Consider the following 27,071-nt stretch of genomic DNA (forward strand, 5'->3'; position numbering starts at 1 on the left):
TAGCATTTATAGCTTCCGGTCTGTAGTAAGGGAGAAGCAGGGAAGTCAATGGCCCAGGCCACAATGTCAGCTTTTCTGCCAGTGAGCTGGGGTTAAGGGAGTAATTAGAATTCCTCCCACCTCTTCCCACTCTGAACCCTTAAATGCACCTGCATACGCTGTACACACACATACACACACGCTCAAACTAAATCACTTAGCCCCTTACCCTCTAGCTGGAACCTACTCAGGGAAAAGAAAATCCACTGTAAATCACCTAATAAAATTAAGAACTAATATTTATTGGACAATTACTATGCAAACTATAGTAAGCAAATTGTGCTGAGTATATAGTTAAGTCTCACAGCAACCTTCACAATAGGGTTGCTACTGGTACAGTCTGGAAAGTCACAGAATAATTAATTTGCCCAGGGTTTCAGACCTAGTAGAGCTAGTGTGGCAGAACAAGGAATTATACCAAAGTAGTTGCTACACAATATTCCAGTCTAACATATTGTATTAATGGTGATTTGAGAGGTGGAAAAACTAAAGGCAGGGACAACTGAGAGAGGAACACCTTGGGCTCAACCGGTCTGCAAAGGTGTGAAAACTGCCATTATTATTTTTTTAAAGATTAAAAAGATGCTTTATTTTTATTTATTATTTTTTAAAGATGGAACAGCTCACAGTGGCCCATGCGGGGATTGAACCGGCAACCTTGGTGTTATCAGTACCACGCTCTAACCAAGTGAACTAACCAGCCACCCCTGCCATTATTTTCTAATCCCTTGGGAGGTTAAAAACAAGTATGGACATACATATAGCAGGAAAGGGGGTAAAGTTAGTTTTTGAAGGATTTCAACAATCAGAGGTGAGTGACGCTGCCTGTCAGAGGCCCTCATAGGAGAACAGGGGGAAAACAGTTAAATGCCTTCCTTCCCCTTCATCTATTCCTCATGTCAGACATGGCAGCAAGCCTCAACACCAAGAAGTCGTGTTCTTCTTCACATCTTCCTTCCTATGGCCCTCACCCTCACAGAAGCTTCTAGCCTTGTATCTTCAGAAGTTCCCAGGAGTTGGGTTGGGAGGGAGGGCCGCTTAGAGTGATGGAGAAAAGGAGTGATCCTAGAGAACCATAAAAAGGGTACAGATTTATAGCCGAGGAAGCTAGTTCCCTCCACATCTTTTAAAGACACCCTCATTAAGAGCTTCCAGGTATGCAGAGAATGTCACAGCTTCAAGACAAAAAAGACAGCTACCACATCTGGATCCTGAATCAGCTACACTAGGGAGTCTGGGGGATAGGAAGGAAAGGTACTTGGATCCCAGATAAAGAACTGGAAGGCTGGATGCCTGTTAATGCCTTTAAAGGGGCTTACTATTTTAAGACTGAATTAGTTAAAAAAAAAAAAAAAAAAGACATAGGCATCCTGAACTACTCATACTCAAAAAGTATGTGTGGAATGACTACAAGACAGGAAGAGATCTGGTGATGAGGCTTGGAGGTGAGAGACTTCTGACCAACATAAGAACAGCTGCTGGAATGAGATGAAAAAGGTTAGTAAAAGATCCACACAAATTCAGAACACTGCATCAAGGATATGGGGAGAGTTGAGTTGAGTCGGGGGAATGATTAGGCTTCAGGAAGAGAATCCTGGGGGGAAGGCTAAATACTTTTCTGGAAGGTTACAGAGGATAAGGAGACAAAATGAAGAAAACTTAAAGGACCCAGTGGTCCACTCCATTATCAGCATCTGCTTTATTCCTTTACTTATTTTTTATTTTTTACCATCCTTGGGTAGAAAACCCTTACGGAACCTATAATCTGTCTCAAGTTACAAAACAGAACTAATTCTCTCTGGTTCTGTTTACAGATAGAGACAGTAGAGAGAGAAAAAGCTAGCCTCAAGATCAGGGCCTGGAGAAAAGAAGGGAGGCAGATAGAAGAGGCTGGAGGGAAGGAAAAGTCTAACCAGCACTCCCTTTTGTTCATTTCTCCCACATCTCAGAATGGAGCAAAATTCACGACAAGCGGGCAATCTCTGGATCTGCTCTCAAAGGCAGTCTTCCTAAAATAGCTAAACTTAGGTCTCTGCCTTCCTCAGCAACCAGAGACGGTGGGAAGAGATTTTTGTTAGGAAGGGGATCAAACCATTACCTTTGTATTATCACAAAAACAGGTAGAAGGTTTTAGCAGAAATGGGAACAAGGAATTACATTACAGCAACACGGGATCGATTATGGTACCAAAGTCTTCAGATAAAGGTGCCAGGCTCTTAAGTTTTATTATCAAACAAAACCCAACCTTATATAGATGTCCAGAAATAAAGATTAAAGAGGAGGAACCTTACACCAAAACATCCAAAAAGACTAAGTAGCAGGTCTCAGATCTATGTGAAACTTTAAATGCAAACAAGCATCCTGGTTAGGGAGAGCCAAACCTTTCTAAGTAGGAGGCCCAACAAGGAAAATAGATTTTAGTAAGATTTAAGAAACTTAAAACCACCAAAACTGTAATAGTGTGTAGTTCTGCAACAGAAGACAAACCAGCACAGGTCTTGATTAGAAAGTAGAAGCCTCCAGTCCACTGCTGTGTTCCCTACAGTGCTTAACACCTCCACATCCTATTACGCTTTGAATCCTTACACTTTCTCCTAGCTGAGGGGCACCCAGACCATCTCCTTTCCTGAAGTGCATAACCAACAGGGTCCCACATACTGGCTTTGGCTGAAACCAGACAGTATCACACCAGGTCACTCTTGAAAACAGGGCCCTTCTGGACTCCAGAATAGGGACTCTAGACTCCTTTCCATAACAGATTACCTACTAATCATTAGCCCTGTATTCACATCCTTTGCACCTCCTAAAACCCAGTATTCTCCCTATTTTATCCCAATGGGTCATGTGAACCTGCTGAAGCAGATTCAGGGTAAAACTTTCATGGAAGATAAAGAGCTAAAAGGACGCTTGTGAGAGAAGGGAATAAACAGGCTTAAAGGGATGGACTCAATCCTTCTCCGTGTCCTCTTTCCTAAAGGGTAAAAGCATAGGGCTAACTCCCTATAATGTCTGTCCCTGAAACTCCCTGTATATGGTCTAATCGGGCTCTAAGAACTCAAAGGAGCACCTAATAAAACACATCGTTCTCTTTTCTATTTTTTTATTAACAAGCAAAATAATAATTAAAAAACCAACACAACAACAATCTTAAAGTTGGAACAGCAATAAGTCAAATTACTGCTGGAGTTCACAGATGTACCTGGGGTACATGCTCCCTCATTGCGAGGCAGGACCTAGGCACATTCATGACTGTGCATTTAGGTATATATGTGACCAAGAAGAGTCAGAGATGGAAACCGTGGAACAACAGAAAAGCATCAAGAGTTTCTCATCAGGCAATCCCAAAGCGCTCTGCTCTTTTCCTCTTCTTTGCCTATAAGAAAGAATCAAGAAGAAAAAAATTAGACTGTAAGACAATAGTGGCCTGGGTTACTGGCTGCTTTAATCCAAGCTCACATGGATTGTCACAAGGTCCAAGGAGGAGGAAAGGTTCAGGCTTAAGCTTGGCAGTCAAAGATATCATTCCTGAATCTTTCTAGTTATCCAGTTAGAGTTGGGGAGGTCTGGTGGAAAAGGAGGGTGAAGGGAAAAGATTGTGGGGAATTTGGGACCAGAGGGAAGAAGAGGCGGGAAACAGTGGTAGAAAAGGGAAAGATTCCTAAAGGAAAGAGGACCACTCGGCCAGTTAGCCTAGAAACAAAGAACGCTTAATAGGCTGGGGAAAGTCCTCTAGTCAGTGGGGAAATGGGCGAGTTCAGCAGACAAGGGTTGACCAATGCTCTTTTGAGGAGGTGAGGAGAACAAATGCCCTTCTGGGCAGTCAGGCCAACATAGCAATTCCTTAGGCCTCCGAATCCACAGAGAGGCATATAAATCTTCAATGCCAACATAATAAATGGGGAGAGGAGGGAGTCCCCAACATGGATTCCTTAAGGGAGGAAGCACTGAGGAGGGCACAAAATGGGGAGAAGGAAAGAAAGCCCTTTTAATTCTAAGAGTGGCTCACAAAACAGCGCTGAATCCTTCACTCTCACTCCAACCTCTGCCTCCAGCAAAGAGAGGGCTTCTTTTTCATTCCATTCACAAAGGAGGTTTAATTTAGATTAAAAACAAAAGCCGAATACATACAAGCCCAGCCCACTTCACCTGGATTACTGACACAATTCTTTGGAATTAAATAAAAGTCATCAAGTTCATATAAACTCCATGAGCCTCAGAAGTTACTTCCTCCTTACATATACTGCCTCTCCCAACAAAATCCTCATCTGCCTTATTTTGGAGAGGCCAAATGTACCAGCTTAGCGAGCATGCCTGCTTTAACTGTTTCCTTGGCAAAGAGGGAGTAATTCTAACTAGAATTAAAACAAGCCTAGGTTTACTTCTAGTTCCTCCTGGCAAGTCAGTAAGCAAGCAGATACTTACTTTCAATAGGTAATGCTTTATTCTGAATTAGTAGCACAAAGAACACTATAACTCCTCTATTTTCTTCCTAGTGGAGAATGTAAACTGATCAGATTCTAAAATTTTCCGAATTTACTTACATGACTGATAATTATTCATAAAGAAACACGTAAGATTTTGAGTGTGAGGGGTAACAGATTTTCAGAGGCTATCTCCAGAGGTAATGGAAAGAAGTAATTTGGATTAAATGGGAGAAAGAACATTCCAAATTCCTCACCACCCAAGAAATTTCTGTAATTCTAAACTAATAATTATCGCTTCTCGGCCTTTTGGCTAAGATCAAGTGTAAACTAATTATTTCAACTGTTCTTTATGTACACTTTGGGTGACACTTGGTCTCCATTACACTCTCAAATCAGCAAATCAATATTGTCTGTCAATGTTCTGAGCAGTCTTCCAATGCTCAAGAGTCTCAGTGAATGTGAGGGAAGCTGGGATATATAGGTTGCAAAAGTAACTGCAGTTTTTGCAATTAGTTTTAACCATTTAAACAGCAATTACTTTTGCACCAACCTAACAGATGAACACAAGTCTTAAAAAAAAAGCCACTCTCTCATTTTGAGAAACTATTTGTGAATAAAGTGATATGAATGAGACGCCTCAGTCAAGTCCATTGTCCTACTTCAGAGGGGAGTTAGGCACAACTATACTTGTGTCTGGGTCAGACATGGCCTTCATTAAATGATCAAAGAAATAAGCCTGGCAGATTATCAGACATTGAAACTTATTGAATATTTACAGAATGACAGGTGTTGTGTCAAGCATTCCACATAGAATTATCTCTTTTTACATAGAATCATTTCATGCTAAAAATACCACTTAAAAGTAGAAATTATCTCTACTTCCCAGATGATGAAACTGAGGCTCAGAAAAATATCGCAACTTATAAATAATACTGTAACACTAAGTAGCAGAGCCAATTTTCAAATCTGACCTTATCTGATTCCAAATCTTGTGCTCTTTCTTACTATGCTAACCGGCTCTAACACTGAATTAAGTATATCGATGGAATTCAGTGTGGCCACTCAATCCAGAAAACAGATAATCAAGCAAAGGACAAAAGATCTTGTCATGTGGGCACTTAAGAAGTAGGCTGGGGGTGGCCGGTTGGGTCAGTGGTTAGAGCGCAGTGCTCATAACACCAAGGTCACCGGTTTGATCCCTACATGGGCCAGTGAGCTGCGCCCAGTGAGCAACTAGATTGAAAACGACGACGTGACTTGGAGTTGATGGGTCCTGGAAAAACACACTGTTCCCCAATATTCCCCAATTAAAAAAAAAATAAATAAATAAAAGTAGGCTGGGGAAATAATAGTGTTTCCCCACTCAGTTTGTTCCCTCTCATTTCCCTTCAAGGGCTCTATGAAGCATTCTAGGTAAATTTTACCTCTGTATCCTCTGTGGTTCCTGTTCCAGCTGAACTTGTGACAATTCCAAATCGCTCCTTCCTCTTTTTCAGCTTCTCGTCGTCTTCAGACTGTTCAGGTACAAAGAAAAGGGTTGAAACAAGCTAGCCTCCATTCACAAGATATTAATAAATGGGAATGAAATTATAATTTATTAGTCACAATATGTCAGCCAACCTTGTGACAAGAACTACATCTCACAAACAGAAAAAACAGATAGGAAACTGAGTAAGCTAGCATATTGTCCTGTCCCTAGAACGATTTTTAAAATGTTAAGTAGGGCCTCAATACTCATAAGACAAGTAAAAAAAATGCAAGAAATATCCATAAAGAAAATTTCTGTGCTGAAGAAATTTTTGTAGTTCAGAGACATGGAAAATGGAGGCTTCATGAATAACAACTGCAGAGAGCAGGTTGGTAGAAGGCACCCAAACTATTTGTTAAACACTGTCTACAAGTTCCACTGACTTACCAAGGAAAGGAAGTAGAAGGGGGTCAGAGTGGTAAGAGCTTACAAAGAACACCAAGCATTATGAACACCCAGCAAAGTCACAGAAAGCTCTGAACAGTTAGAAATGATTTTAAAATAAAGCGAGTGAAGGTAACAGCTGCAGTCATCTCTCTAAGAGAGAAATGCTCTGGACCTTTTTCAAGCATCCAAGAGACTCATGATGCCTACTCGGTAACTGGAGAGAATGTTTCACTTTACTATGAACTAAAGGTGGCCATTCTCCTTCTGTTTTAAAGACTGAGCTAACTCTTCACATCTACTACTGTTCACTGTAAGAGTCTCATATATATTCCCATCAGGATCTAAACCCTACCACTTCACCCCACTTTAACAGATACTTTCTCCTTTTCCACCTTCCCCTCACACCCAGTCCAGTAATCAAAAGCCCAGCCCTAGGATTAGAAACATCTAAACTCAGGTGGACTCCCTGAGCGTTTCCCACCCCAGGATAATTTTCTAGAACTTGGCACATCTAGACTGTCCTCTCATACACCTCAAGGGATGCTCTACTCCATACATACATACACACAGACACACACACCCTCACCATGGGCAAGGACAGTTTCTTTGGTAACCAACATAAGGTCAGGTCAAAAGAATTCAAGCAAACTTTTGAGCAAGCTTTTGTGTGGTGCTCTGGAGCTGAATTAAAGAAAAACAAAAAAACCCCAAGGAGTTCATATTCCTGCCACAGAGTCAAAAGGAAAGGCAATCAAGAGACTTACAGAAACACAGGAATTGTTTAATACCTCTACTGTCAACCCCAAACAAGGAGTTGGTTGTCTTTGTTCCTATGATCACAGGAGCCACCTCTTCAGTCAAAAGCAGGGCAGCTACACAGCTTTCTGTGTTCAATTTGTTTCACCAGCCTAGCTCCCTGAACACTAGGCAGGAGTACTTTCTTGGTGTTACTTTGAGTCTTTCAGCTGAGAAACTTGTTCATTTTTTCTCCCTTTTGCTGCACCTGCCTTCTAGTGAGTAAAAAAGGAGCTAAGAAAGGTTGGTGGCTATGAAGGATTGAAGAATCCTACACAAGGCCGGCCCGGCGGCCCGGTGGCCCAGGTGGTTGGAGCACCATACTACTAATGCTGAAGTCACCGGTTCAATTCCCACATGGGCCAGTGAGCTGCCAGTGAGCAGCGCCCTCTACAGCTAAGATTGTGAACAATGGCTCTCCCTGGAGCTGGGCTGCAATGAGCAGCCGGAGGTTGGCAACCTCCCGCGGACTGCCTAGCCTGGGATTGCCTCAGCTGGCGGGGAGAGCAAGGCTCTTAATACCAGCATGGGCCAGGGAGCTGTGTCCTACACAACTAGACTGAGAAACAATGGCTTGAGCTGGAGTGTGGGGGGTAGACAGGTGGAAGAAGGGGGGGAAAAAAGGAAAAAAAAATCCTACACAAGTTATCACTTAATTAATTATAGCATATAACTAGAATACTGCCCAGAATACTGCCCATTATAACCATCAGCAAATCCACAGTGGGTGTATAATTAATGTAATCTAAACTCTAAAACATTGAGCCAGTTTCCAAGAAGAAGCATCCCGTCTTTAAAGATCATAAATTAAAATAATGATATTATAGTCATTCACATCTGAGTGCTTACTATGTGCCAGGTACTGTATGTTCTTTGCATACACTATCTCATTTACTTCTTATAACAATCTTAAAAATAGTAGGTCCTATGACATACATAATAAGTATTATGACATTCATTTTACAGATAAAAAAACTGAGGCTTAGAGAGAGACTAAGTAACTTGCCCAAAGTCTCACGGACAGTCTCACATACCAAGTGGCAGAGCCAGGGATGGAACCCAGGAAACTTTACTTAAGAATCCACTTTCCTTTAAAAAAAAAAAAAAAAAAAAAAAAAAAAAAAAAAGGGGGGCCCAGCCCAGTGGCTCAGGCGGTTAGAGCTCCATGCTCTACGAAGGCTGCCAGTTCGATTCCATGGGCCAGTGGACTCTCAACCACAAGGTTGCCAGTTCAATTCCTCAAGTCCTACAAGGGATGGTGGGCAGCGCCCCCTGCAACTAAGATTGAACACAGCACCTTGAGCTGAGCTGCCGCTGAGCTCCCGGATGGCTCAGTCAGTGGAGCGCATCCTCTCAACCACAAGGTTGCCAGTTCCACTCCCGTAAGGGATGGTGGGCAGCGCCCCCTGCAACTAGCAATGGCAACTGGACCTGGAGCTGAGCTGCGCCCTCCACAACTAAGATTGAAAGGACAACAACTTGACTTGGAAAAAAGTCCTGGAAGTACACACTGTTCCCCAATAAAGTCCTGTTCCCCTTCCCTAATAAAATTTTTTTAAAAAAGATATCAAATTTGCAGCTTTAAACAAACAAACAAACAAAAAAACAACCGCTTTCCTAACTTTACCATCTCTTTAGGTACCTCACATAAGCACTTCTTTGGAACAATAGTAGCAGAAGGAAGACATACTTAATTCCCAACGGATAAGGATCATTAGGACCCTTAGCTAAAAGTGGCTGTGAACTACTTCAACGACCTCCACATCACTCAAATAACTTAGGTTAATGCTAGGATCCGACCCCTTTCTGCCGTGTCACATGCCTCTACTTTACAACTACCTAGGGATCCAGGGAAAGGACTCCAAGTATCTTACACTAAAGATTTTCTCAACCAAATTTGTTTCTAATTCTGACTAACTGGCTATTCCATCTGTTGAACTATAATAAAAGAATTAGGAGGGTTTGCAATGAACACAGGCCTCACTAGATTTTTCCTTACCTAAGTCGCTAGGAAAAGTTTTCTTGATTTTGTCAATCATCACTAGGATAAAAGTGAAAAAGGGATGTAAGTGAAAATTTCAAAATGAAAGCCTTTATAGAATATTCAGATAAAATAGCTCCATTTCACTAAGTCTTCAGGCCAAGCAGGAAACAGTTTTAGGAGGAATGAGGAGGTTCCCATACCCTTCTTCGGGAGAGTAAGAACTAGAACACATCTTGCTCAACTACCACTATGTACTTTTTTTCATTCAATTCAGTGCTAGGGGTACTTCGGCAAGTTCAAATCACAGACAAGGAGATGCTACTTCTGAAACCCAGCCATTCTCTAGCACAAACCCGGGGGCCACTCCCTTCACAAATCTTATCACAAAGCCTATGTCCATTTGGAATGTATAGGACAGTCTTTCCTCTGGTTCCTTATTTTGCTGTATCCCGAAATGGGAATTTTGACTTCTAAATTAAATTTTTTGTGTTTCCTTTTGAGCTCAAAGGTGAGGAAAAAACAAGGGAGGAAAAGGAATGGGATGAGGGGGAGGATATACTTCTCTAGCCACTAAGGATAATATCAGAGCTTTCCCCATGAGCTTCCTTTTGAGTCAGACCTTTGGTGCCTCTCCTGGAGATCTAGGCAGAGCATCTGCTCCAAATCTACCAGGGGCTGGGGGAAGGGGAGGAGGTGGGACAATACAGTCCTCACTACTCCCTACAAACAGACTGCCTACCCCTCACCCGCAGAGACCAGTGAGGGTTTTATTTATCTGGTACATGCCTGCTCTTCCCTCCCCACCCAGTGCCCCTCAGCTCCCCTCCTAAAGTCTCTTTCCTTCTGGCCCTGCAGGGAAAGTGCACAACAGGCCCAGTAAATCAACACAGTTCTAATGATCTCTCTCACTTGACCCCTCTAGCGTGACGGTGTCGCATGGAAACAAACGTACAATAAACTTCACTCCATCTTTAGCTCCTTGCTGACAGGTTTTGATTCATGGGATGGGGAGACCCATCTGAGGGAAATTACCTCAATCAAAATGCATCTCTCGCTGCATTCATCAGGCCAACGCTCCCCCAGGCCATGCTCAAGTGCACAAATGGGGTTGTGAATCTGCAGGCAGCACTGACCCCTTTAGCTTAGTGTCAGATCCATTTGCAAACCTTTCCTTTCCTTCTTCATCCCTCCCCCAGTTCCCTCCCACAAACAAATCTTTTTTCTTTCCCTGCATGCTCCTGTGTGGGAAGAATAGTGCTGGAATCCGAAGCACCCTTATTTCTTATCAAATGAAAATGAAACATACAACTTGCATCCAAAATCAGAGGAGAAACCTGTCCTCACTGACTAAACACTGGCATTGGATGTTCAGATTGATCCCCACACTTCACTCCTCCCACCCTGTCACTCAAGATGGAAACAGCAAGCCACCTGACCGGTGCCAATGATTTCAGCATACATACTAATCCTCATGTCGCCCCATAACTGCCTTTCGTTTTAAAAGCTCATTGATAAGAATGAAAAAGAGAATTGTGCAAAAGAGGAGAGAGCCCTTATAGAAGCAGCACCGGACAGAAAGCATGATGTATATTTAATAAAGCCAAACACCCCCATGAATCACTAGCACTGTATTTTCCATCATAGAATAAGATAGTTCCAAACTGGGCTCTTCAGACATCTTCAACTTTTCAAAATTCACTTTTCTCCTTGTTTCCCTTTCATATTAGCAAAATACTCAAGCAACATAAAGAAAATAATACCTGCTGAGGGAAAAGACAGAAATTCAAGGCAAGAATACAAATTACATGTGTGAAAGTGCTCAGTACATAGGAACTATCATATAGGTGTTCAATAAATATTAGCTATTGTTTTTATTGCAACATTCCTCCTGGTCCTTGAAATAAAGTCTGAGACCACCAACAAAATTTTGAAGCTGACACCACCACTCATTCTCCTTCTACATTAGATATAAAGTCATCAAAAGTTGGTAGGAATCAGACCCATTACCAAGGCAACAAGGAAATTCCCTTTAGCTGCAAGGCAAATGAGTATTTGGACAAATGACTAGATTTAGGGTCTAAGTGTGGCAGAACAGTAACCCGACAAAACCAGTCTTCTCTCTCCATCAAGTACTATTTACCATCTTTTTTCTTCTAGAACCCTAAAATAATCTACACTGCTAGCCTGTACTGATTCCATTATCCCTAATAATGAATGATTACAAAAAAAAGATACCTATATAAGGTAATACCCGAGGGAATTGAGCAAGGATCCAATCTCTAACTCTGTGGGCTCAACCCCAAGTACTCTAAAGGCCCCCAAGGAATTGCTTTCACTGAATTACATGACATCAGTTTCTAGCAACATTTTCAATAACACTGAAACTGTAAAATTAATCCATTCATCCACCAGTTATTCAAATATCCACTCAGCGTCTATTTTTGATCACTGTGGGAATAGAGAGATGAACAAGACAAAGATCCTTAACCTTATGGGGTTTATGAATTCACAAATGAGCTACTGTAAAGATGTGTGCCATTGTTTACCACATTACTGCTTTATGAGTACCATGGGGAAATTTTCTTTCCAGTCCCCAGATCCAAAATAATTATGCTTTTGCTGAGTAACTTGTTACTTTATATCTTCTGAACCCTGTGAGTAACTGTAAATAGTACAATTGTTGTTTTCCTCTTTCCATTGACTGCTATAAAGTTTGGAGCCAAATGTCTGGCCTCTTTCTGGCAAGTGGTTTTGAAAACGTTTGTTAGAAAGGAGAGGCCAGAAGTATTGAGGTGAAAGAGAGACCTGAGATACAGAGATGGAGACCCAGCACCGAGATCCTAAGGTAGAAGCTTAGAAGACAAGATGAAGTCCATTAGTTACAGGGGTGCTCCTGTCCCCTTAAGAACTTATTCCTCTCTAAATATAATGGAACCTGTGAAAAAATGCCTCAATGCCCGAATGGAAAAAGACAGAAGGAGGTACCAAGTTATAACTAAAATTTTTAAACTAAAGGCTCTTGTCAATACATATATACTGTAGCCAGGAATTAAACCTCAAATGGAACATCAGCTGTAATAATTGGCAACCTGAATATCACAGATGCTTTCTAAAGTGACTGCCTCTTTTTATGGCAGAGTACCAAGGATAAGCTCTCTACCCAAAATGGAGTTCTACTTTTGTTAGCTTCCAAACCAAACTTGTGTCTTTAAGATTCAAATTCAAGAGAACATTTTTCAAAACTTAACTAATTTTATCCTGAATACAATAAATACTACTACTCCAAGCTTAGTGTTCTAGGGTTATTTGCTCTGCCACAAGGAGTTCACTTTGATTTAATTAGCACCCCACGGGCTGTTTCTTCAAAGCATTCACCTTCTTCAACCTTATTACGAACACCACTCTGGATCATTAAGAGAAACTAGAAGAAACAAAACAGTGACCCAAATGTGACCCAGGCTTATTTAGGGAATTTGAACTCAGTAATTCCCAAAACACAAAGCAACAGTATTTACTGAATTCAAATAAGAAATATACTCACTATTCTTAGAGGTGACCGAAAGAATTAACCAAGCCCAGCATTTTTCCTGGACAGTGCAACAAGCTCACTCACTCATCACTCCCCCTTACACCACAGGTAAGAAGTAAAAATTCCAATCTAAAGAATTCAGTCAGATATCCTTACAAGTAGGAAGAGGCATTTCAGGGAAGCTCAGGTACTGCTTGCTACGAGGTAGAGCTGGCCATTTTACTGTTAGCTATTTTAATGACCGAGCTACTGTTCACAACCAACACTGTTCAATGTAAGAGTCTCATGTAATAGTTTCCTATCAGGACCTAAACCCTGCCACTTTACTTATCCCACTGTAACAGTTATTTTCTCAGAAGTCTTTTCCCTGGAGTGATGGAAGAGAGGCTAAAAGTGAGCTAAGATGGTCACATTTTGCAAAAAAAAATAAAATAAAAAATAACTGCCCCCTTTTGTAAACGAATTACTGTACTAAAATGTTAATAGTTCTCAGGTCAATCTGATTTTCCAAGGGAATATAAGGTAAGAGGCAAGCAAAAAGGAAAAGAGGGAGCCTTATGCTCCCTTTCCTGACTCTTACTGCCACGTGACTGATGGCAAGATGAAAAGCAGAGCCTGGGGGCTTTCAGGCGATGGTAGATTAATAATGACATGGCCTTGACTTCCCAGAGGTAAAGGTTATGAAACACTCCAGGGTAAGTGGGCTTCCAATTTCACACTCTCAGGGTGAATGACAGCAACTGATGGTTTTTCTCTCAGAAACACTTCAATACTTAAACACACAGCTGTCACCTCCCTGCCCCAGTTTCTGAAATTCATCTGTACATGTTTACTCCTGAGCCTTATGACAGCCAGACCACAGAACATGGGGTGGTCCTAGAAACCAACACACAGAGCCTAAAGAAGGACTGAAGGTGAAGGATTGGACTAGCAAAGGGTATGGCATCTTAGCACTTACAGTATAGAGACACTCCAACATTCCCACACACATACATGTAATACACTTTCCAAAACCATATTACCTATTCTCAACAACCTTTCAGCTGTGAGATCAGAACCAACTTTCTAGGGCCAAAAGGGTGCCAAGAATTTTAAAGCTACACCAGGACTAAAGACTACCAGAAACTGTACCTCCTCCTATCTTCACAGGATTTAAAGCCCCCAAACCCAGTCAGCTCAGAATCAAACACGCTTCTGAGTCACTAGCTCCCATCATGTTTTCTTTTCTCTTGTCCAAATCAAGCTCTTTCCCCAACCTCCACTCCTCTTCAACCCCACAGAGGAGGTCGTCTCAGTCTTGCTCTAACTGACTGCAGGACAAAGCAAGGCAGGTGAAGGAATGAAGGCTTCACACTTGAGACCCCCGGAAACCAAGTTTCTGTTAAAAGTCCCCACTTCCCTCACTTAAAAGCCAGAAAGCTGATGCTTTTAAGAATAAGCAATGCAGGGCCGGCCCGGTGGCTCAGGCAGTTAGAGCTCCATGCTCCTAACTCCGAAGGCTGCCGGTTCGATTCCCACATGGACCAGTGGGCTCTCAACCATAAGGTTGCCGGTTCAACTCCTCGAGTCCTGCAAGGGATGGTGGGCTCTGCCCCCTGCAACTAAGATTGAACACGGCACCTTGAGCTGAGCTGCTGCTGAGCTCCCGGATGGCTCAGTTGGTTGGAGCGCGTCCTCTCAACCACAAGGTTGCCAGTTCAATTCCTCAAGTCCCGCAAGGGATGATGGGCTGCGCACCCTGCAACTAGAAAATGGCAACTGGACCTGGAGCTGAGCTACGCCCTCCACAACTAAGACTGAAAGGACAACAACTTGAAGCTGAACGGCGCCCTCCACAACTAAGATTGAAAGGACAACAACTTGACTTGGAAAAAAGGCCTGGAAGTATACACTGTTCCCCAATAAAGTCCTGTTCCCCTTCCCCAATAAAATCTTTAAAAAAAAAAAAAAAAAAAAAGAATAAGCAATGCAGAGCTTGGAAGAAATGTCAAGAAGTCAGTAGATGAAAGCTAAAAACTTTTGAGGAAAGGTAAATACTGTCTTAGCTAAAATATACGGAGAATGAAGGACAGGTTACTGGAGCATTCACAAATTTAGAATGAGCACTAGGAAAAGATTCTTTTCACCTATATTATTTTATTTATTTTTAAATTTATCTTATTTTTTATTTTTTAAAGGAGGGTGCAGCTTACAGTGGACCATGCGGGGATCAAACTGGCAACCTTGATGCTACCAGCACCGCGCTCTAACCAACTGAGCAAACCAGTGCCACTCACCTATAATATTTTAAAATGCAGATCAACCTAATAAATCTGAATCTCAAAAGGAAGAGCTTAGGGGGCTATTATTTTTTAAAGGGTCCCCTGGTGACCCTGATGTGCAGGTGTGAACAACTACAAATAGCTTTGAGAAAGTACAGACCAAAATGTAAACAAATCCTTTTCACCAAGTCCAAAGAAGGCTGCTGCTCCATTCCAATTTCCCCCACAAAGCACCAGGGGTCTTCCCCAAAAGTTTATAATTCCTGCAAACAGTATTCTCTCAGCTGCAGGGATGTAAAGGGGAAAAGCAAGTTAGGAAGGAGTCACAGCTGCTCTAAGGAGCACAGCGGTCTTGCTGCTTTCCTAGAATTTAAACAGAGGAACAGAAAGACTCTTTTTAACCAGAGTTCAATAAAGGAAGAACATGCCAAAACAGGATCAGGGAACACCTCAGGTATGTGGGAAAAAGAGGGAGGCAACTATGGTCAAGCACACAAAGGTATTTTTACAGAACTGATAAAGAGGAAGAGAGAGGATATCAATAAAGAACAGACAGAACAGATATGTTTTGTTTTAAGGCTCGTGTTTTGCTTGTTCATTTAGAGCACTAAAGAGGGCCATCATACAAAGCCTCTCATGTTATAGCTCTGTTCATTTCCAGTTTCTTTTCCTCCTCAGCCATCTCACACCTAAGCATGAATAAGACAGTGAAAATTCTATAACTGCCTTCTCTATTCCATAGCTCAATAAACGCACCCAATGAATACTTGCTAAAATCCAGACACCAAACATTTCAAACACAATCTCCTTCTCAATAACACATCTTCACTGCTAGGGATTTTAAAAATTCAGTATTTGATATGTACTCCAAATGTGGAACACCCTGAAAATACATTTCTATTTCTGTCCTAAAAATCTGCTCTGGAGATGAGAGGGTAAGACTTGGTTAAAATATTTTTCAAAAAGTGAGAAATGAGGGGCCGGCCCAGTGGCTCAGGTGGTTGGAGTGCTGTGCTCTTACCGCCGAGGTCGCCGGTTCGATTCCCACATGGGCCAGTGAGCTGCGCCCTCTACACCTAAGGTTGTGAACAACGGCTCTCCCTAGAGCTGGGCTGCGGTGAACAGCTGGAGGTTGGCGTGAGCTGCGGTGGGCTGCTCCACTGCCGTGGGCTACGGTGTACTGCCATGAGTTGCTGGAAGCCAGAAAGAGCTGCTGTGAGCAGCCAACAAACGACTGGAGACCGACTACCTCAGCCGGGGGGTGGGGGGGGTGGGGGGGGGCAGCGCAAAGCTCATAATACCAGCGTGGGCCAGGTAGCTGCGCCCTACACAACTAGACTGAGAAACAACGGCTTGAACCAAAGGTGGGGGGAGGTGGAAGAATGGGGGGAAAAAAGTGAGAAAAGAGTAGCAAAGGAAAGAGAGGGGAGGAAAGGAGGTAACATTTTCTAGATCTTAGCAAGGGCCTCAGATTTTAATAAAGAGAGGGACTTTGTTTGAAAACATCACCACCAAGAATCGACCTATAAATGATTCCCAACCTGATGCCCTGCCTCGTCCCCATCCCGACATTCTCACCTCCAGCTCCAAAACACTGCAGCATTTTACTGACCAGCTTCAACCATCAGGCATGAAGAGCAACTCTGCTATTTTGGTGAGTACATAAGAAAATGAACTATCATTAAACCTCACTGGAATTGAACCCATATGCATTTTTAAAGAATATTACCTCTCCTTACCAACGTCAAACAAAAGAACAGTGTTACTCGAGTTCTCAAGTATTAAAATATATCTTAAACATTTCTGTACTGCTACAGCTCTCTCATCATGAGGAGACTTTGAATACCAAAATTCCCAGTCCTTCCCCAAGTAATCATAATCCCCCACCCCCCAAAAGCCCACACTTTTTCTTCCCATACAGATTTTGAAGGATGGATAGACCTGAATTCAGATAGTTAGCTCACATTTCACCACACCCAAGGAGTGTATCTGGGAGTGATCCGAGAGATACTGCTCTGCTTAGAAAAGCCAAGCCCGCTATTGGTCACCTCAAAACTGGACATATAACTAGACAAACAATCATATATAATGTGATTTACAGGTGGGTTTGGAAAATAATTCATCTTATGTACTAAAGACTGGCTCTTGAAAAAAAACAAAAAACTGACACTCAAAGAATGATCTCACCCCAAGAACTTGGCTGAAGGTATTTAAAAGTAAAACAGACTCAACAAAATCCAGCATTCCCCTCTTTTTCCAGGCTGTGTTTATTCTTGGAGCAAAGACTATACGGGGGACACAGAGAGACATAAAACTTGCTTTTTATCAAAGTCATCAGTTCTGACACGTTAGAAGAAGGAATGCAAAGGCATTAGTGGGGGTGGTATATCAAGAAGGGGAGACAGAAAAGAGTTTTTTTTCTGACTACAAACTTTCTTACCTCTAGTTCTTTGGGTTCAAGCTCAGTGAATGAAATCAAGAGAGAGAAAAATAAAATGAAAAGGTACAAGTTCCTAGTAGTCTCAACCATGTACCTTAGGGAAGCATAACCCTCTATCAGAAACTTCTCAAAGATTTATAGTAAACAGGGCAACACCAGCCATAAATGCTGACATAGCATCAAAAATTTCATCTTGCTTCCCCAAATTTGTAAAGCTTTTCCTCTTAAAGTATTCAATTTACATTCTTAACATTTCATATCCAATTATCCCTCATACCCAGCTAAGTAAAAAGTGTGTGTCTGAAGGTTAGGGCATAGTGGTAGATAGAGCAGAAGTTGTTGAGCACAGAAAAACCTGACTCCTATTTCTCTAGTTAAAATTAGAATACATTTTCAAGAGCCCTGGGCAAGAGAGAGAAAAATTCCATTCTGCCTCTTTGCTCTTCCAAATTCCTATAGCCAAGTGGTTCAACAGCAATTGAATGGCACACATAATGACATCATTGATTGGAACCATAATAGAAGGGAGTGAGAAGAGAGGGTTGGGGGGGAAGTTGGAAGGGAGGGAGGTGAAGATGTATTTGTGTTACAGACAAAAGACAAGTTCTGTTCCTCAGCGGGGACAAATGAAGAACCAGATGAGGGGATAAACTGAGGTCAGAGAGTTTTACCCATTGTTTCCTCTTTAAACAGCTCCTTTACCACTCCCTCAAGGTTTGTTCCAATGAGCGGATAAAGAAACAGCAGTATGTTTATTTTTATCTCGGAGAAGAGGAGTCAGAAAAAAATGCCAAATATTTATTTTCAAATTATTATGAATTAGAAGGGGATTTAAAGGACTAGTTAAATTTTGGTTGGGCCTGAAAATCCAAAAAATGCTGAAGACTATGTGGGATTGGGTCTTGGCTTTTTCCTGAAATTCACCCTCTCTGATAGCCACCCTCAATTGCTATCTCAACTTACCATATACAGAGGGTGCCAAAAAAATGTATGCACACTTTAAGAAAGGAAATAAATTGTATTAAAATTGCAATGCTCAATATATACTGATAACAAAAGATGAATACAAGTCACATTTGACTCCTGCAATTACAAGAAGTGCTCAAAGTGGTTACCATCAGCGTCCAGACACTTCTGATTACAGCGAACTACTGATTGAGCAACGCTGACCAAAGTGTCCACTTGTACACATTTTACTCCCTGGTATATAACCAATTCTTATCTTCTTTTCTTGTTGGTTAATATAAGTTAAGAGCATACAAATTTTCAAATGGAGTGACCATTTTGGGAAAAATGACAATCTAGGATGAAAGGGAGGGAAGAATTCCCCCAAAAGCCTTTGATCGATGAAATACAATGACTAAGAGGATCGCACTGAAGTTTTTCCATCCACAATCCTACTAACTAGCATGTTTCTTGGTCTCATGGGGGTCCTATGAGAAATGGGAATAGAGAATTAAGTGTTGCACTTGACCTTGGTGATGCTTAAGTATATTTGGATGTGAAAGAACCCAGACCTACTCAGCAGGCTACCTTCCCAACTTATCCTGAAATCTGAATCTTCTACCACTAACCCTTTAAAAAATATTCTACCAAACACCTCTTCACAGCTTATGGTTCCTTGGGTTCTTACAGTGCCGTGCTGGCAAAGCCCTCTGCATGGCCCCACGGTTCTTCCTTTGGAAAAGGTTCGCATACACATACCTAAAATCTCTAACAAACCCCAATCATAGGCTCTCTGAGAAGGCTGGTAACCAACGTCTAAACCCATAGTGTGAACTTCCTTCTCCCTACATCCCAAGGACTAATTTCTATACCAAAACCCTGAAGGGAAGAAACGAACAAATATTTCTTCATTTACTTCAGATAGTGGACGTGAATCTAGATACAATCCAACAGGCCTTCCAGAAGAGAGAGAATGGAGAGCAGCCTGCCATCAGTTAGCACAATGAAAGCTGTCTGCTAGGAGACACTGCTGCCCTCCTGTGCTTAGAACTGACTGTCTCAGCTTCCTCTTTGACATCTCAACACTTTTTAGTGACAACAAGCTCCTCAAAACAAGGTAGTTCTAGTATCTCTCTCACTCTGAGGTGGTTCATCCCCAACCAATGGTGAGCAAAAATATGTAATTATACGAAAGGCTCATGAAACTAATCACTGCGGCCACCCAAGAATTTTCTAGCTACCAGCCTCAAAAAGATGATGGTCAGTGAAGAAACAGTTTGTTTTCAACCTTTTTATATTCTGACACTGAGTAACAAAGACCACAATTATCAGGGAAGAAAACTGGCCATAATCACAAACCTGGGAAAAGCAGCCTTCAGGGTTTATAGGCTTTAAGATAACTCATTAGGACAGTTCCTTACATGAAGAGCTACAAGTAGGGAAAACCCAGTAATATTCTAGTAGAGATGTATTAAGATCAATAGGGATACAAGATGCTTACATTTTCTACTACTAATAAAGAATCAAGAAGCAGTAATACACACCCCTCACATTCCCAGGGAGGAAAAAGAATATAAACCACACTCTAGTTTTCTGCTTAGTGCTGGGCTTGTTTCTTTTTGTTTTTCATACTCACCTAGCTGGATTTCCTATAACTTCCTAAAGTATCAAGTTTCACTTTCCCAAATATGCCAATATTTGAAAACAAAATAAATCAATCAACTCAAATTAGCTACATCACTTAACACTATATATAACTCTAGGTCCAGATCTAAGTTTTTACCAAAACTGGTGTCCTGTGACCATTATATATTAACTAATCTGGCTTCCCATCTATTCCTTCTATCAATCTCATTCCTTTCAAAGATGAGTTTTTCTTCTTTTTTAAATTTTATTGGAGAATATTGGAGAATAGTGTTTTTCCAGGATCCATCAGCTCCAAGTCAAGTCGTTATTTTCAATCTAGTTGTGGAGGGCGCAGCTCACTGGCCCATGTGGGAATCAAACTGGCGACCTTGGTGTTATGAGCACTGCGCTCTAACCAACTGAGCAAACTGGCCGACATCAAAGATGAGTTTCTTATGTGCCAGGCCAAGCCCTGTCTTTCACCAACAGGACTAACACAAACACTACTCTTGGGAGGCATAGAGAACTAACTGACAGAGTAAAACACAACAACCAGTCAAGCACAAGACTGAAAATCTAGCTGGTGATCAATCAGAACCAATCAAGCAGAGGCTATTCATCTGAGTTTTGTTTTGTTTGAGGGGTGGGAGGTTTCTCAGCCCACAGTCACCATGAGGCTCATATGAGAAAAGGCATGCCATTCTATCCTCAAATAGTCCAAAGAGTTGGAGGGGATAATTTACAGCCTCTTGTGTAAAAAATGTCTATAAATGTCAGTGCCATTCTTTGCTCTGTCACTTCCCATTATCCTAAACCAACAGGATTCTATTCACTAGGACGTGAGCTAGAAACATGAACGGACAGGTCTTTCTTGGGGGGGGAGGGAAGAGGGAAGATGACTGAGGTGGGGCGAGAAGTCAGATTTCTGTGTACTATCTAATGTGTATAGTATACTGGTGGAGCTAAAACTTGAAATATATAAGCAGTAACACAAAAGTCAGCCTGGGAAGAACAGCCCAGATTTGGTATCCTCAAATCTGTAATATGCTCAAGCTATAAATCTAAAATATGAAGAGATGGTCAGATTGTGACAGTTAAACAAAAAATCAGTCATAAACACTAGTGATCCACGGCTCACTTCCTCTTCCACCCTTTCTCTCTTTATCATGTATACTGGTCTGCAGCAAAATCAACTGAAGAGAAATCAGCAAGCAATCAGGGCCTTAAGCTGGATCAAGCAAACACAAACCCTGTGCAGTGGAGATGACAGGAGGTAGGTTTCTCATTGCCCTTTTGAGAACACTAGGATGAAGAAGAGGCACTACCGACTAACCTCCATAACTGGATATCTGAATGAAATCTGTGCCTAGAGAACTGTAACTTAAAGACAGTTGACCAAATTACGTAAGAGGATGCCATACTAGAACCCAGGATCCCAAAATGAGGTGGACAGAAGTGTGCTGACCTGGCTGGTCCATAAATACAAACTTAATCATGTCACTAACCTTGGCCATCCAACAAATTACTAGGTAACAAATCACCCCCAGTGATAAAGAACAGTTAAACATAAAACTGAACCAGGCAACTCTCACAGAGAGTGTATCCAATTGCAATTTCAGGCTTTGGATCTAGAACACTAAGTTCTAGAAAATAAGTTACTTGAAAAAAAAAGAACACTGACTTTTATATCTTACTCCTTTTCCTCCAATTTCTCTTTTATAGATTCAGTCTAAAACTGCTTATATTCTGCGAGCACTAAAAAATTCTGGGCTACTAAAACAGCGGTCCAATTTATGTAATCTGATAAAGGATTTCTATGCTTTCTACAAGTGGAAAAGCTGTGTGGGAGATATAAGCTAGACTTGAGTAGTTCAATACACACGTGGCCCTTCACAGTTCTGTTCCTCAGTTACACTAGCTATATCTCAAGTGATCACACCACATGTAGCTAATCACCACTATATAACAGATTATTCAATAGAACCATATTCTACAGAATATTTCCACCATCACAAGAAGTTCTACCGGACAGTGGTGGTTTAGACAGAAAAATGACAGTATTTCTGGGACATTTTAATGGTTTATGGGGAAAATTAGAGCAAACTGTTAAAATGAGCATGATTCTGATAATCAGGATTTATGATCAATGTATATGGAACCTACAGAAGACATCTCAAAACAATCACAAACCTCCAATCAAAGTGGTCTCTGGAAGAAATCATACACACTCTAGAAAAGTGCCACTCAAAATGTGGTCTGCCTCCTGGCGCTGGTCCCCAAACTGTTCTGCTCCCAGTCTGCAGTAAGTCCAGAGATTGAGAGTGTTTAGCAACTTCCAGAGTAATTTAACACTACTGGGATATTTTTATTTTACAAAAGTACCACTCTGCAGTGAATTGGAAAGTTAAAAAACTAGTCTTTTTTTTTAAAAAAACTAGTCTTTTGCCACAGAATTTGAGAAACACTATTCTAAAACAAAGTATGACAATGAAGAATGCTATTAGAGAACAGAGCTCATATAGTCAGAGTTCTGCCAATTACCATTATCTGATTACAATCCTTCAGAGATTTAAAATGAGAACTGAAATCTTACCTATGATCAACTAAAACACAGGAAGTTAACTGACTCAATTAAAGTCGTAAAGCCATTTGGCCAACAGAACTGAACTAAGAAAGGAAGAAAACTAATATTTATTGTAGGTCAAAGTGTCACTGTGTTAAGGTAATTTTGAATATACAATTATTTACTCTTCACAATCATGGCTTTTAGGTATTACTTCCATTCTTATAGATGAGGACCAAAGAAGTTTATAACACTTTGCTCAAAGTCACAAAATTAAGGGATCTCTTCATGTTTTACTCAGCCTCCTATGGACTAAAAATGAAAAGAGGTCAAGTATGGAGAAAGATTTTAGGGAAAGGAAGAGAAAGGATGATATCCCTGTAATGAAATGCTACCAAAATAACTCAGGTAGACAGTACAGAGGGACAAACCCCTCTCAGGAATGTGTCCATGTGAGCTAAGTAGTAGGAGATAGGATGTTCACTTTCGTTAATTGTGATGGAACACACAAACACATACAACTCCCTAGAGGAGTGAAATTATTGCCGAAATTCTCAGATACCTACCCCTTATATACAAAAGGAGATAGATGAGAACCAGGACCACAGATCCAAGGCACCCTTTCCCTTGGCCATCTAGCAAAAACACAAATGACTCTTGAGTTTGTAATTCTTCCCAATTAAGCTGCATGTGGTTTAAGAATCACGTAGTTTGCCTACCTCTCAACTCCTATTTTAATTTCACATAAACCAGCAAATATTCCTACTGAACACCTATGGTTTCAGCACCAAGCTGGGCACACAGACCTGATGTTATATTGCTGATAAATATAAAAAATGTAACCTAAAGGAAAGGAAGACAAAGCACAGTTCTATGCAAAGTTATGAGTCCCACAGGGCACTATAAGTGTTTACTTTTTAGTGTTCAGTTTTTTCCTGAGCAAAAACATAACCACTGTGAGGTCAATTCTTTTTCCAATGGATTTCCAGAAAGTCAAATATTTCTGTACTCAAATGGGAAATGACTTTTCTTAAATGATGGTTTTTCTGCTTTGAAATACTCTTCCCTGAACCCTGCCACCACTTCAGCAACCAAGAAACATGCTGTCATTCTCACAATACAAAGAAAAAAAGATTACCTGCTCTAGACAAATAGAATCTTTAGCATTTTCTCCACTGTACCTAGCAAAACCCCAAACACAACAACGCACTGTAGAACTGATTACCCCACACAGCATTGTGGCAACAGTCATCTTGCTTAATAAACTAAATAGTATCAGTTAGCAGAGGGGCCGAGAAAGAACAAAATAATTTTCTCTTTTCTGCTCTACAGAACCTCCAAATTTTGTTTCTAGGTACCTTTGACCTAAAGACAGGACTATCTTCTCCTGATTTTTAAATTTCTATTATGCCTATATTAGAAGTTAAAGCAGATGTAACAAGTTTTAACAACACTGAATTCAACATCTTAACCAAGAGAAATATAGAACATGCTCTAACAGCCTAAATAGAAGCTATGAAAACAATCGGGGGGGGGGGGGGGGGGAATTTGCTTCCTGAAGCAATTCTTCTAATGTAATCAATACTCAGCAAGGAGATGATAGTCAAAGGACTATGAGAAACAAAGTACTATATTCTCAGCCTGTGTAGGCCCCAAGCTGCTCTAATGTTGCAAAAACAGTACTTTACCTTTCTGGAGATTGAAGAGACATTCAAACCAAATCTTTGAGCTCTTTCTTTTAGCTTGTCCAGGTTAACCTACAAAAACACAGGAAAACAAAACAACCCTGTATTTTAAAAAATCAAAATAGCCTAGCAATTAGAGTTGTCCATAAGTGAAAAGACACTGCTGTAACGTAATAAACTTGCTGTCATTAGAACGGTTCAAGCATAGGCTAGATTATCAATTGTCAGCATGCTATAGAGAAGATATTACTAGATATGCTCCAAAGCCTCTTCCAACTAGATCATTTAATAATTGTGAATGTAACAGTAATTTTAAAACTAATATTATACAATGGAGAGACATTGTCATCTTATGGAAATAGGTTTCCCCAATGGAAAAAGTCATTGACTGATATGTGAATATGCCATTACTCTGAAGATGACAGTTTTTAATGGTAAAAAGGAGAGAAAAAGAACAATTAGTAATTGTTCACCATTTTCATTCACATTGAATGCTATGACATACATGCTACCGTCAAGTACCTGATTAAAAACATAGTTTTCAATGTGAATATACAATTTGTTTCTCATTTCTATTAATGGAGGCATTAACTGCTTGTTTTGAAAATAACTTCATAAAATTTTCCTTTCAGGAATAACATGAAAGGAGAAAACTGATTTTCTTTGAAGCTAATTCTAGGAAAACAATATTGAAATGTATTTATAAAAAATGGCAACTGTTTCATGAAATAAGTTATGGCCCAATAAAAAATGACAAAAAAAACCTTTTTTTTTTTCATATTTAAAACTATACCATTTCAGATTAAAACTACAGGCATAGATTTAGATAAGTTTTCAGGATACAGAAATTCCAATGAGCTATGTAATTTAAAAACCTAAAAAATCAAAACAGAAAAATACACAAGGCAGAAACTATGGTCCAAAGCTAGGTGTTCAAATAAGCCTACAACATAAAAGATACCCTATATGCCAAATTAGGAAACTAAGCAGAACCCATTCATGCCATTAATTATTAAAAGGCCTCTTCTGGAATGCAGTGAAAGATTCAGCCCTGCCTCCTTCATTCATCAAAGGTGGCAAGAGCCTAAGGAGGGTTTAGGATCAAAGTAGGACAAACACTGCTTGAAAGAGCAAACAAACGTCTAAATCATCACCTCCAAGCAAGTCTACCATTCACAGTCCAAAATCATTAATTTCTATACATAGTCTCTGCTAGTAGCTCTTAACTCTGTCTCCTAGCAAAGAGAAACTATCACTGCAGCTCTCCTTTCTTCAGAAGACAAATCTACCACCAGTACCCAATTCAATTTTTTTCCTTCCTTTTTCCTGAAAGCCTTGTTATATCAAGACTTATTATCATAAGGCTATTTGAGACACTCTCATTACTACTACTACTAATGATAAACTGTAACCCCAAGAGCAGGATTTCATAAAGCTGAAAATAGCTCACCACAGCATTTGTTTCCATTTTCTAAACATGCCTATTAGTCACAATGGCCCAGAAGCATCTTATTCTAATCTTGATTCTCTGATTTTACATTTATTAGGTAGTTCTGAAAAATACCAGTATCTATAAATAGAACTCATAAGTTGCTTCCACAGATCCTCTCGTAGTAATTAAGAACCACACATTATTAAAAGCTATTGGACAAGGCCTAAAATTCCAGTACCACAAAACAAAGAGTTATATGATTGTCCTCTAGCTAATAAAATTTATTCATTTTTTTCAAGATGAGGGGAAGGAAGATGTCTGTAGTGATTCTGAAGATGTGGGAATTTTCCTGACCTCTCAGTACCTCAAACAATTCTTTTTATTCAGGACATAAAACACTGTATTGAAAACAAAAAGTCACCAAGCTCATATGATCTTAGTTTCCTCTGATCTGGGGAGAAGGAGGAGTCTCTAACTTGAAAACTAACTGTATAGAGTTAAGCTTTGGCTCTCGAGGTATAAAAAAGATTTCTTACCATAGGCTTGGTGTCAGGTGACAGGCCTGAAAAAGCAAATAAAAGTTTCATTTAGTATTTTTAAAAGTCATAAAGGAAGCTGACAGTCTTCAAATAAAATTAGACAGCATAGAAATAGTATATAGGACAAATGTCCTTTATGCTATGATGAGAAAGAAAAGGCAGATCGCACCTAGAGATCAAATCTGCATTCATTGAGAACACAAAATGGTGCAGACGCTTTGGAAACAGTTTGGCAGTTCCTCAAAAAGTTAAACAGAGTTTACCATATGACTTAGCACTTCCATACCTAGGTATATACCCAAGAGAAATGAAAACATACACCCATAGAAAAACCTGTATATGAATGTTCACAGCAATATTACCCATAGTAGCCAAAAAGTGAAAACAACCCAAATGTCCATCAACTGATGAATGGATAAAATGTGGCATATCTATACAATGGAATATTATCCAACAATAAAAAGAAATTAAGTACTGGTACATGCTACAACATGGATGAACCCCGAATACATTATGCTAAGTGAAAGAACCCAGTCACAAAAGACCATGAATTGTATGATTCCATTTATAAGAAGGCAAATTTATACACACAGAAAAAAAATAGTGGTTGCTTGGGGAACAACTGCTAATGAGTACAGGGTTTCTTTTTGGGGTAGTGAATATGTCCTAAAATTAGACAAAAATTGTCTAAAAGAAGAAAAAAGCTACGATGGCTGCACAACCATGTGAATATATAAAAATAAACTGAATTATGTACTTTAAATGGATGAATTGTATGGTATATAAATTATATCTGAAAGCTGTTAAAAAAAGAAAGCCATCTTATCTGGACAAAAGAACAGAGCTATTATAAAGAGTTTAAATGAATGGCCTCTTAAAGACAATGTTCTGTCC

General features: G+C 40.3%; 1 protein-coding gene and 1 pseudogene across 2 annotated transcripts in view; one reads left to right on the forward strand and one right to left on the reverse strand.

Annotated features, from left to right (window-relative positions):
* The window catches only part of SARNP (SAP domain containing ribonucleoprotein), a 47,424-nt gene that overhangs the window by 2,495 nt on the left and 17,858 nt on the right, over window positions 1–27,071 (reverse strand). The window contains exons 8-11 of one of the 2 annotated variants that reach the window (XM_019742372.3): window positions 26,175–26,200; window positions 24,210–24,278; window positions 5,888–5,977; window positions 3,123–3,412 (exon numbers count right to left, since the gene is read on the reverse strand). In XM_019742372.3, the coding sequence (XP_019597931.3) occupies window positions 3,371–3,412; window positions 5,888–5,977; window positions 24,210–24,278; window positions 26,175–26,200 (227 nt within the window). In that variant the 3' untranslated portion in view covers window positions 3,123–3,370. Of the gene's footprint in view, window positions 1–3,122; window positions 3,413–5,887; window positions 5,978–24,209; window positions 24,279–26,174; window positions 26,201–27,071 lie in introns of those variants that run through there. The other variant, XM_019742373.3, reaches the window with a different exon arrangement.
* On the forward strand, window positions 4,754–4,895 carry LOC141570320 (U2 spliceosomal RNA; annotated as a pseudogene).

The sequence above is a fragment of the Rhinolophus sinicus genome, chromosome 1, assembly GCF_057876585.1.
Source record: "Rhinolophus sinicus isolate RSI-liver-muscle chromosome 1, RSI-T2T, whole genome shotgun sequence".
Classification (NCBI taxonomy): domain Eukaryota; kingdom Metazoa; phylum Chordata; class Mammalia; order Chiroptera; family Rhinolophidae; genus Rhinolophus; species Rhinolophus sinicus.